This window comes from Populus trichocarpa, chromosome 6 (genome assembly GCF_000002775.5).
Source record: "Populus trichocarpa isolate Nisqually-1 chromosome 6, P.trichocarpa_v4.1, whole genome shotgun sequence".
In the NCBI taxonomy this organism is placed as follows: domain Eukaryota; kingdom Viridiplantae; phylum Streptophyta; class Magnoliopsida; order Malpighiales; family Salicaceae; genus Populus; species Populus trichocarpa.
The window spans coordinates 13609232-13621747 of record NC_037290.2 but is presented as its reverse complement, the minus strand read 5'-3'; the positions used below and the strand labels follow the sequence as shown (position 1 = coordinate 13621747).

Below are 12516 nucleotides of genomic sequence, written 5' to 3'. Positions count from 1 at the left end.
AAAAATGGTGGTGCAAGACTCTGCTGAGAATTCAGATTTATCAAGTTTGCATCACAGAACCACTCACATAAGAAACTCAAAGCAAATACCAACCTCATTGCACAATCGTCAAGATTCATTCAAGTTTAATTCTCCATCCAAGCACTCTTCCAAGTATGGAAAACTCTTCAGCACATAAGAGGTAATACAACACGTAATGCCAACTTTAAGATTTACATACTAAAACACATTATATAAGAAATATTATGCGATATTCAAAAAATCGTAGTTTATAAGATGCCAGGTATCCCCACAAATGGATACATGGAAAGGAACCAAATTACCTTCTCAAATATTTCTAGTAAAATCAAATGCTAGTACAGAATGCATAATTTTAATTCTATAGTAAGGGTGACGCTGCCAGTGAATGACGAGATTGAAGCATGCCTTTTCAATTATATAGTAAAGTCATTATCAGCACACCTTCAGAGCAACATGGAGACAGGGAGGGCAGAAGATTATTTTGATGGTTGGAATATCCAATAGACACCGTGGGGCATACATAGGTTTACAGTGAACAGGACATTTTGCAAAAACACAGTACATAGCATGCCCAGTACGTCAGGTTAACATTCTGCCCATTTTTAATGGACATAGAAATACATTTGTCTATTAGTTTCCACTGTGTCCTTTAAAAGAAGCAAATCAGTAATTACAAGAGTTCTTTCATTTTTCTTCCTCAATCATAAGATGCAACCAACTTTCTCCACAAACACCATTGGGCTTTCAAGTTTGAACTAAATTCTCGCCTACTTTGCAACTTTTTAGTGTATGTCTTCGCAATATAAGAACAAGAAAACTGATGCAACCATAAGTTGCTTGCCCCCATCCCACCATTTTCATTGCTCATGGAATTAAGATAGAAAGTCCTTGATTTTATGTCTTGCATTGATATTTCTATGCATGTTGTCCATGGAAACAAAAACTATTATCACTACCCATGTAATTGGGATTTATGATATACTTTGATTCTCGGCCCAAGTTACAGAGATGTGAAAAGGTTAGAGATATAGACTGTATGTTAGAAGATTTAAATAAGCAAAAGGAAGAATATGCAGGGAAATTTGGATAAGGAAAATCTTTAGATTGAATTTTGATAGAGAGAAATTTATGAATACTAAATAGAGAGACAGAAAGAAAGAAAGAAAGAGAATGGTGTAAATAAAAAATGAGTTCCATAAATTCTTAATTTTCAATAGCATTATATAAAACCAAGAGATAGAAAAGAAATGAAGAGAAAATAAGGAGATGAAGATCTCGTTCAGAGAGTTAGATGAGAGAGGAAGAGGTCTTTGAGGAGTAAGATTTTCATTTGATAGACTAGTTTATTGAATTTGATTTGAAGTGGATGATGATAGATAGGGGTATTTTATGTCCCATTACATATGGGTACAGAGTTAACCTACCCGAGAGTAGTGAGCAGGTTAACAATACATATCATCTAGAATTCCTACAAGCTTAGAAGAGCACAATTTGAAAAATGAAAGAGCAAGCGAGAAGAGAGAATATATGCCCATGGTTGGACATTAAATTCAACACCAGATTATAATTTAACGTCTTTTTCCTATCTTAATATTCTATGTACAATTTGAACTAGCATTATATGTACGAAAATGAACTTGTATGCATACTTTATTTACTTCCAAACCTTGATAGCCCCATCTCTGCTACTTGAAATCAGAAGTCTCTGGTTCAACTTGACAGAAGCCAATGAGAGGATGGAATCTCGGTGGCAACCAGCAGAATCAGTAGCTGCAGCTGCAAGAACTTGCTTCGCTGTCAACTTGGCTGTTAAATGTCGCCTTTTTGTCTCCTGTTTGCAGGGAAAGTCAAGCAATTTTAGCATTAAGAACCCAATACTCTGTACATTGAAAATTTGAAAATTATGTGATTGCATAATGAAAAGATCAAAAGAAAGTGAACAGAAAAAACTTCATTTGGCTCAAATTGCTGTCATGTTAACCAAGATGATATCCAGAAGGAAACATTATTTGAAATATCGTCTGTGATCCAATCAAATTAACTGGGTGACACCCTAATTTTCTGGTTCATAATGAAATACAAAATTACATTCTTTTTTCTTCAAGTTAAATAAGTTGCTATTGATGAAAAATCCAGCACTCCATATTTATATAAACAGAGACTTTGGCGCACATAACAATGATACATAGCTAGGCTCTCTCCCTCTCTCTCTCACACACACACACACATATCACTGAAACAAAATCCAAAATCATCAGAACTGGCATATTAAATTGCAAAGGATAAACAAGTGGAGGAAGGGAATGGAATGCATTACTACATTCATTGAAAATGCAATAAAAGCCAGCATGGGAACAAAATATCTGAAACTTGCTTATTAAATTGCAAAACATAAAGCACTGGTCAGAAGAAAAATGTTTAGCTATTCTTATTAATTCATGGTACAATTTGTTTGATCATTGTTTTAAGTGCTTCCAAAATTGCTGCGTCCATAATTTTCAAATAAAATCCTATATGGTGTTTTAAGAACAAAAGGGGCAGCCTTTACTGGTAAATTAAAATAGAAATTCGATTGGTAGATGACCATGCTGTTAAAACTTAAAATCGCAGGAAAACTTAACAATTCATTCATTACATCTCAAAATTCACCAAACATGTTGGCAGGGGCCAAAATTACACCTATTTAGAATCACAAAAAAAAATGATGTGTCAACTCAGACTCATTAAACACACGTGTCAGCCAATATATGCACATTATCTCTTCTGGGTTATTTAATCAACAAATAGGATGTGTTATTGACAAGAAGGCCCATTAAACCTTCGAAACTATGTTGTTTTAAGCAAGTCCAAAAATGAATTAGGTTGGGTGATAATAGTCAGGGCATCCTAAGTCTCGTTGTTTAAAGCAAATCCTAAAATGAATAGCTGTTTGGGCTCTCTTAAAACTATGTTGTCTTCAGCAAGTCTTAATGAATTATGTTGACAATAAATGTTAGGGCATCCTAAGTCTGTCTCTCTCATCACCATGTTATCTTTCTCTCAAACCAAGATTCATCTCTTTGAAGCTTTTATTTTTAATTTTGCTCAACTCTCTCTTGCTCTAGATCCATTTTATACCCAAGAGAATTTATCATAAAAAACTATGACAAATTGCATACATTCTCTTCACCAGAAAAACTTAGACAATCTATCTCATCTCAAAGATGAAATCAAATCGATACAGAAAAGTCTTATTTCCTCTTTATGGATGCCATTTCCATCATAGCTCATTTTGCAATCTTTGATTTTCATAGTAAAATATACCATGACTTGCGAAAAAAATAAAAAGCCATTTAGGATACTTAGAATCTTTAATACTCATTAAGAAATGTTATCTGGTTGTTTCATGAATTTACAGTAAAACCAAAGTCTTTTAGATAATATGATCAAAACAAGTGAATTGAAGAAATTAAATGGCATTTATCTTTTCACTCTTCACTCTTGTAGCTAATATAATCTCTTTGGAGCAATTAGTATTCCAATTGGGACGTCAAAGAATCTTGTACTTATTTTCAATAATCAATCATTTTTTATGCAGGTTGGTTTTGTTATGTTCATTGTACTGATTATGAAAACTCGCTGGATCTTGGCATACAAGATGGTCTTATCGTTCAAGTTTTTGGACCCTCCACCCATCCCATATCGAATGGTGTTTATAACCACCTCTATTAATGTTGTTTGTGATTGAGAAAATGATTTTGGGATTATCATATCTTGATAGTAATAGTGTCCACTAGAATCCATGGATGGAGAAGAATAGTGTTTTTAACCACCTCTATTGAAGTTGTACGAGATTGAGAGAATGAATTTGAGATTAGCATATCTAGATAAAAATAATGCGCACTATAATCTATGGATCAAGAAGAAATGATAAAACACAATAAGAGGTATCAATCCAAAATACTAAGTCAAGGAGTTATGCATTAAAGAGATATGACATTATGAATTGCTACTTCATATAGAATGGTACTGCATGCTATGTTCAGGATTGGACAAAAACACTTTCAAAATGCAACAAATTGGAGGGGAAAAGAGAAGAAAAGAGTAAAACATGAAAGGAAGTCTGAATTTTTATTTAGTATGATCAGTGATTTCGCAATCTTTCATGTGAGTTTCATGGTGTTCTCAGCTTGTATGTGCATGCAATACAGACTGCAGTAATCATAGTTCTGTTATAGCTTTTACCTAATCAGGAAGCCATCAATGCAAGTTATATACAAGGTCAAAAGAATATGAAAACTATGAAACTAGAAAGGTACAGAAGACCACATAAAAATTTGATTAGCATTGAGCAACAAAAGATAACAAATAAAGCAAGCAACAAGAGTTTCCAATTCAGCACAATTGTATCTACCAAAATAATGGACTTCTTGTCAGCACATAGCAACAGAGCTCTGGTATGATTTTCCCAGCTATTAATTATAGACAACATTCTTCAACTATTTCTGAAAGAAATATTTTATAACCACCAATTTCAGCAAGTCCAAAGGTAAGATCATACTAAATCAACAGAAGAGGAGAAAAGAAAGCAATGCAGCTGAATATCAGAGAAGGATTAAAAACAGGGAAACCTATCAAGATACTCTAATATAGCACACCATTTATCAATCATACTTTTCTATAAAAATTTAGCTGGTTCCTAATCTCTAATATATCTCTCTGGCAATTATTTCTATTAAAATTAAAGGCCGCACACGCAACACATGATAGAATTATTATGAATTGAGGAAAATACCCTTTAAGTCCATAGAATATACCTTTCAAGTAAAAATAAAAATTAACATTTATGAACTCAAGGAATCAGGTAAGATGCATACCTGTACAATTTGCACTCCAAAACTCGACCTTGTTTCATACGGATTATCATTCCCAGCTCCATTCAAATTTGGCCCAGAAATACAATAGCTTCGGTCAGGGCTACAATAACAAAAAATCAGACAGTTAAATCCATAGTTGCCATGAGATGTGAAGTGATTTTAAAAGGAGAAGACAGACTACAAAGAAAAAATACAGACTACAACCTGAAATGGTCCCATCTACGTATCTTCAAATCAGTTCCCCCAGTCAACAAATCACCACCTGGCAAGGGAAGCATCGCACGAATACCAGGAAAACGAGGAGGTGGTTCATTAAGCTCCTCAACTCTGTACTTTGGTTTGACATTCCGCCTCACATCTAGTTTAAGATTTGTCTTACTGGATGGCCTGGCCAAGGCCCATGGTATATCAGACATTTCTTCATTGTCATAATTTGCAACCCTCATGACCTGGAAGAGAAGTTTAACAATGCCATGTAAAATTAACAATGTAGAGAAGGATAGAGTAACAGTAAAAATTAAAAGAAACTTGATCGAAAAAGAATTTTTATGCAGCTATAAGTAGTACAAGACATTCTTATATCATCTAACACTAGGAGAATATTATTTCGAGCAAAATGTAGCACATAGCATTTGGAGATATAACACAATATTCATCCTCGAAATTCATAATCAATTGCATCTCTTTCATAATATAAAATCTTAAGTACAACCTTTGGGTGGTTATTACTAAAAAGATTATTTAATGTAGCTGTGTATCTGCAACAGGCCATACCCCATGTAATTTAAGTTCTTACAATAATTACCAATATAAATCAAAAAATAGGCCTAACATATTGTGTGTGTGCGAGAGTGTGCAATGGTATTAGATTGCCTTTTCAATTATCCATAAGTCACCCACTGCACAAAAACTTCAATTTGTAGCAAGTGTCGCAGCAAGAGACGTCATGCATTGTCAAATTTTAGATTACACAGCAATAATTCCATTCCAATGTTCAAATTAGAGCAGAAATAATGGACATTTAAATATTTAAGTGTGAGACCAGAGCAAATCCTTAACAAATTAGCTTATACACGATATCAGTGATATGCAAACCCTTCAGAACTCAGTTTTCTACTAACATACAGTCCTTCGTACCAAATTTTTCATCTATCAAAACACAAGATGTTCATATATGAAATGTTGCTTTTCGTAAAGCCCTTTTTTGCTCATGTAGTCTGTGTAACTAATGCTCATAATGTAACACCTAGACAATAGCCAAGGCTATTGTGCATTATCCTATTCTATGCCACCCAATCTGATTATCAAAGGCAACAAATAAAGACAATTGGCACATACCTGGTGGCAGCTCCCAGTCTCAGCATTCCAAAGAGAAACTTCATTAGACCCTGCAGCAACATATATGAGTGGTCTTGCAGTGCTGGTTACAGTGACATTTGGAGGAGGAACAAAGAGGCACATCTTCTCTACAGGGCATACATGAGAATACTTCCATGAGTTTACAGGGATAAGGAACCTCAGATCCCAAAGTGTTAGCACACCCCTGGAAGAGCCTGAGACGAACCAGTTTCCACAAGGACCTGTAACCAGAGATGATATGTAGCCTTCCTCAGGAACTGCTTTTAATGTCCAGGCGTTTGAATTGGCCCTGATATCCCAGAGATGGATCCCACAATTTTGGGTGCTGTACATAACACTCTGGCCATCACTGTTATCACTGGTGTAGTTCAAAAGACTAAGAATGGCACCTTCCTTGATATCCTTCTTTTTTATATCAGCAATCCCTGAATACTTCTCAACAACATTACCAAGGCCTCTGGACATGTGTTCAACAGAAAACATATGAATTGTGCCATCACATGCTCCAACAACAACTTGAGCTATGTTGTGAAGCATAACAGTGCATAGCGCTCGACTCCCCTCCAGGTGATAAGTTAGCCTTGATCTAAATGAGATGTCCTTCTCCAATTTTCTTGAATCCCACACCTTGATAGTTGAATCATCAGATGCACTCACAAAAACGCTATGATCACTTGAAACTGCAATGTCATTGATGGCAGACCGGTGCTCCTGCAAGTGCGCAACCAACACCCCACGAGGTTTCCAACCTGAATCAGGAATTGAAGCAGTCCGTGCAAATAACGGCAATCCAGTTAGATCAGTTGGAGGGGCATCTTCCACCGTAAAAGAACTTCCTTTTGAAGTTCCATATAATCCCACATCTTGATATTTACCATTAAAGAATGATGTTTGCTCATTTTCTCTGCTTTCTGGTTCATGTACCACTCTATAAAATGGTTTAGAACCATTAGTAATGCTAAATGAACCTGAAACCAGCTTAGGTGCAGGAACAGAACTAGCCAGGCTAAATGATTTAATTCCGTGATCCACCCAGGGCATGTATGATGAACTGATTGCAAGGGAATTCATTTGCAACGAAGAATCAGACGTTGCTGGAGGAAATTTTACTGCTCGCCTGTCCATGCTAAAGGAGTATAAGGGTATGCCTTCTGAGGATTTATCATGTAAAAAGCTATTCACACCACTAAACTGAGGGGACATACAACCTGAGAATTGCAACTTCTCTGAGCTCAGGGCATCACGAATGTCAACTTTGCTGGAAGCATTGGCTATAAAGCCCATAGCTATTAACTTTGCATCACCATCCTCTGGCTGTTCCAATCTATCAGCATCATGATTTTGATCCCCGGGACTTGGTTCCTTTTCAGGCCAACTCTTCATTGAATTCGGTTCCTTATCATCTCCCTTGAGCAAATCCTCAGGTTCCCATTGTTTTGACTGGGCTGATGAATTGTACCATATTTTTCTCTGTCTCTCTAACATGTCTGAACTCCGGGCATTTTCTAAGTCGTGGTAAAACACCTGTCTTGAAACCGGAGGAACCAAACATAAAAGTAGAGACTTCTCTGAAGCTAGAGAAGCTGGATGTCTGCAAAGGAACGGGCGTATAACTGGTGCTAGGAAAACATATGAATCTACTGCTCCTAAACTTTCACTGCTGGCAGCAATGAAAGAGACAGCTGACCTTCTAACCCATTGACTAGGATAGCATAACAATGGAAAGGCACGCTCTATCATTTCAAGCAATACCCGCTTCCGTAGGAAGCCGCGTTTACACAAAATTGCCAAGCAGTCCAATGCATTTACAATGACAACCTCAGTTTGATCACTTAAAGCCTGATCAATGTAAGGTAAAAGATATTCTTCCACACTTCTTTGGCCCACAAAGAAGCAGACATATACAATCTTGCTATAGAATAATGCCCTTAGTTGCTCATCTCGATCATTGAGAAATGCAGGAAGGATTGGTAACAGAAAGTCATTGCTTTGTCTGTGGCCAAAGAAGCAGCACAGATTGCCAATGTCCTGAAGGAGTGCTCTCCTGATATTTGGAGTTTGTTTTGGACCCATGACAAGTTCCTGAACAACCTCAGCAATTGATTTCCTCAGCTGTGACAACTGCGCATCATTATTTACTCTCTGCAGCTGCCCAGGTCTTTCAATAAATGATGCCATTGAATTCTGTGGTGAGCTCATTTCATCAAGAACACCTGCCTTGCTCAAGCCTATTGAATGAATCAAGAACCCATAAGCAGTTAAAGCCAGCTTCGCTATATTGCTGGCGTAACATATTCTCACACTTTCCTCTGGATCATCAGGAAGCATGGAAAGCATTGGAAGAATATACTCAGGGAAAATCTTTGCATCACTAGGAGGAAAATCACGAACTAAAGGCAGAATGTCACACAAGGTTTCCAAGGCAGCAGAACGCACTATTGCTGCTGGATCCGAAAGCATTGCAATAACATATGGCAGCACACGCTGTAAGCGATCTTCATCATCAATATATAATGAACAAGACTTCAATAAAAGTATAGCTCCTCTCCTCAAATGTGGCAACTTGACATTACGTATGCAAGAGCATAGCAGAGAGGCAATCAGAACCATACCTTCACATTTCATGCTATCTTCAGGTAACGGTAAAAAAGGCATACCAAAGGTATCTGATTGACTGTCATACTCGGACATCAATGAACTCAAATCATCCACTGTAATTTTTTTCAGAAATGGATGATCATTTCTCCTAAATGCATTTGAGATAGTTTGAAGAAGCTCATCAGGAGATTTGGTGCTGCATTGCTTTAGATCCTGGCAAAATTCAGAACCAGGAGCACTCTCAGGCATCAATTTCGCACTATAATACCCACTGCTTTGTTTTACGTCCCCGAGCAGGCTATTGATATCTCCAAGAAGATTGTACTGTTGACAAGTTAAACCATTTTCTATTCTCTCTCTGTTTCTCCAATGACTTGTTGAGTCCAAGTTTTGTTTTTCAACCATCTCTTCTGATAGTTTTCCATTCAAACTATTTGCAAACACGTCTCGTCTGGTGCCAGCCACCTCACTTGTCCTGCTTCCCATCATTTGCTTAAGTATCTCATGGAAAACACTCTGGCATATTGCAACCTACAGTACAGATAAAAGAGCCTCAATGTGTATATATATGAGTTGCAACAAGGACAAGTTTTATGTGCTATATCAAAATATCCTACCCTCATGTCAGAATGAAGTGGATTCCAGCAGCAGTAAAAATTATGCAGAAAGGGTGAGAAGTAGCTTGGAAACACAACAGCTGCATAATCTTGTAGGTAGCTTTCAGCAGAAAGACGTGCCTCAGGCTCCAACTGGATCATATGAAGTATCATCTTGCGGATTCCAGAATCTGGGATCTGCACATCCATAGCATAGATTTATCCACCATAAGAGCGATAGTTAAGGATGATCGAGATTTATCCAAGTTTCACCATAGTGATTTAATAAAGTTCTAAAACACTACAGCCTTTGGCTTAAGAAAAGCAGAATGAAATGGGAGGTTAACAATGAAGTTTTAAGGATAAGAGAGACAAAGAGTGAAATGTCATGGGAAGACTAAGTATTCAAAATAGCGTAAAAAACCCAAATAAACATGCTTCACAAATGATAACCCCGCCTCTCTTATTCTTCTCTTGGTGGGTAAAAACTGATTTACGCACAAATATATTGATACTACTGTAATGAACTAGACAAAGCGAGGGGGAGATGAAGAGAAACAGAGAGAGAAGGACCTTTTCAAGATATTGGCTAGGATCGTATTGTCCTCTACGATAAGCAAGAAGCTGGGAGAGTTCAAACAGTTGCTGACCCTCAAGAAAAAGTTCCGCAATTACGCACCTAAACAGAAACATGATGAATCAGATAATTGTTGCAACACAAAGTAGAACATATAAAACCAGTACTTCAACTACAAAATTTGATCAGTTTTATATTAGATCCATGCAACCCAAAAGTGATACCCCAACCAGAAGTCACTTTACTTGATTCTGCATTGTTAAAAATATCAGGTCACAAGAAATTTGACCTGTATATCAATCCCAAAAACAAAACAAAAGAGAAAAGAAACCTTGTTTCTTTTCTTTTTTTCTCTTATGTCCAGAGGCTGTTAGCGATAGGGCAGTCGCAACCCTCTTCCCCCAACCTCAAAACCTCCCAACATTCTTATGAAGGGAGGATTACCAGCGACACAGTTGGTGCTGTCAAGAAAAGGAGGGAGGGCGATTTTGCATTTGGATTATGCTAAACAATGAAAAGAAACCGCAGCACAAAATCACGTAGATTACCCTGCATAACTAACAATTTCATTGTGCATTAACTATTACAGAAAAAAGTTTGCACACGGTGGGGATATGAAAATGAAGCTTGGCAAGAATTGTGAAGTGAAAGCATCATGGAAGATAGAGATACTAATATACTTAGCAAGCTCACCCTACAGCAAATATGTCCATGGACGGCAACAGGGGTGCATCTTGAGCAACTTGCACCTCGCCTCCATGCTCATAAAATCTCTGAAATTTGAGGATGAGTAAGTATAATATATTGCATGATAACAGCACTGAACAATAAAGGAAAACTGGAAACAGTTTAGAACCATATGATTATTGAGTGCCTTGATGATCAATAAACAAGCAGTTAGTATACAGAATAGAGGGGAAAACAAAAGTGAGACCAATGCAGATGGTGAGCATTAGGATCAAAGATCTGTTGGGACAAAACAAAACCTCGGGTGCAAGATAACAGAGCCTTCTTCCTCCCGTGTCAAAGAAGAAAGAGAAATCCGAAGGATCATCATAAGGGATGTAAGTTGGTTTAAATGAGGCGAAGTCAGCAAGATAAAGCCAATTCCAGGAAGTAACCAGCACATTCTCGCATTTGATATCACCTGCCATTGACAAAGAGTATCAGAAGATGCGAACCTCATTAGAAACTAAAAGCTAACTGCACTCACCATGACAAATGCCCTTGTCATGACACTGTTTCACCGCAAGAAGCAACTGCAATGGAATATGTATAAAAATAAGAGTCCAGAACAGCTGTATTTTAATTAATTATTTTATTGTTAAGAAAGTGAAGGAAAGAAAGGAAGACCTGAAATGCCAACCACTTCTTTTCAACGAGACTGAGGAAAGGACGAGTACTCAATCGATCATGAAGATTATTGAAGAAGTACTGCCTCAAAAGATAGGCTGCCTTATCTGTTTCTTGAAAAAACTGCAACATCAACAACATCAGCATCAAAACCCAAATCATCGTATCGATTTAGTAGTCAAAATTGCAGACCTGGAAGGGCCAGACGTGATGATGGTCAAGAGCACGGAAGGTTTCCTTGATGTTGATGAGACGGCGGTGGTAGTCGGTGAGATCAATGTTATCACCACGCTTGAAATAAACCTTGACCAGAACTAATCCCTCATCGTGCTTGCACAGTATAGACTTGAAGAACCTGCCTCGGCCTAGCACCTCCTTCAGTACCAAATTATACGATGACGGCAAGTCGTGCAGGTAGTACTCTGATGCCGATGCCTGCGTCGTCCGCGCGATTTTGTTTCCCATGCTTTCCTTTTTCTTTTTTCTTGTTTTTAAATCTATTCTAATTTAAATTCACCATTAGGTCTTCTTCCAAGATCGTTTTGCTTTTACAATTATCCCGAGCCCGAAAGAGAGAGAGAGAGAGAGAGAGATAAACTATAAATTAAAGTATTCCCTCTCCTTCGTCCCATGATATTCTCTGATTTAAATAATACACGCAACTCCAACCAAAGCTAAACGATCTGTCGGGGTCTGGGCAATTTTTCTGCTATCGTTGAGCCAATTATAATTCGGTCCCTGGTTTTTTCTAATGTAATCATTTTGGTTCTGTAGAACTGGCAAATCACAAATGTAAAAATAAGGTCATGCTCAAGCATCTTCAACTCAAAACCCAATACGACCCGAACTCTGAAAGATTTTGGTTAGGTCACCCCAAATTTGTGGGCAGCTTATCGGTCAACCATTTTATTAAACTCTAAGTTTAGAAAGCCCTTAATGTAATAAAGCAAAACATAGGTTTTGAATATAAATAAAAAATTCAAAATTTTGTTTCTTCTTCTGCTTTTCATTAAGGTTTATATTCTCTAGTATTATTACAAAAAAAAAAATTAAAAGCCCTCAGTCTTTCACTATTCATCAAGACATAGATTACTGTAAATTAAAACAGTGTAAAGATAAAATTGTTCTTATCAAAAAACTTGTTAAGCATGCAGTT

General features: G+C 37.1%; 1 protein-coding gene across 1 annotated transcript; it reads right to left on the bottom strand.

Annotated features, from left to right (window-relative positions):
- Positions 1 to 1537: 1537 nt before the first annotated feature.
- Positions 1538 to 11977, bottom strand: LOC7497628 (serine/threonine-protein kinase VPS15). The gene is made up of 11 exons (XM_002308269.4): positions 11553 to 11977; positions 11361 to 11483; positions 11221 to 11266; positions 10994 to 11154; positions 10701 to 10780; positions 10004 to 10109; positions 9452 to 9628; positions 6216 to 9365; positions 5082 to 5326; positions 4878 to 4977; positions 1538 to 1852 (listed from the first exon to the last, which is right to left on the bottom strand). The coding sequence occupies exons 1-11, from the start codon at positions 11823 to 11825 to the stop codon at positions 1676 to 1678; spliced, it is 4638 nt and encodes a 1545-aa protein (XP_002308305.3). The 5' UTR covers positions 11826 to 11977; the 3' UTR covers positions 1538 to 1675.
- Between the last annotated feature and the right edge of the window lie 539 nt (positions 11978 to 12516).

Bases quoted from the DNA above. Each gene is read 5' to 3' on its own strand.
- LOC7497628 (XM_002308269.4), bottom strand. From the start codon at position 11,825: ATGGGAAACAAAATCGCGCGGACGACGCAGGCATCGGCATCAGAGTAC. The intron at 11,484-11,552 runs GTCTGCAATTTT...TTGATGTTGCAG, and splicing joins ATCACGTCTGGCCCTTCCAG to TTTTTTCAAGAAACAGATAA. The intron at 9,366-9,451 runs GTAGGATATTTT...TCTGTACTGTAG, and splicing joins CACTTCATTCTGACATGAGG to GTTGCAATATGCCAGAGTGT.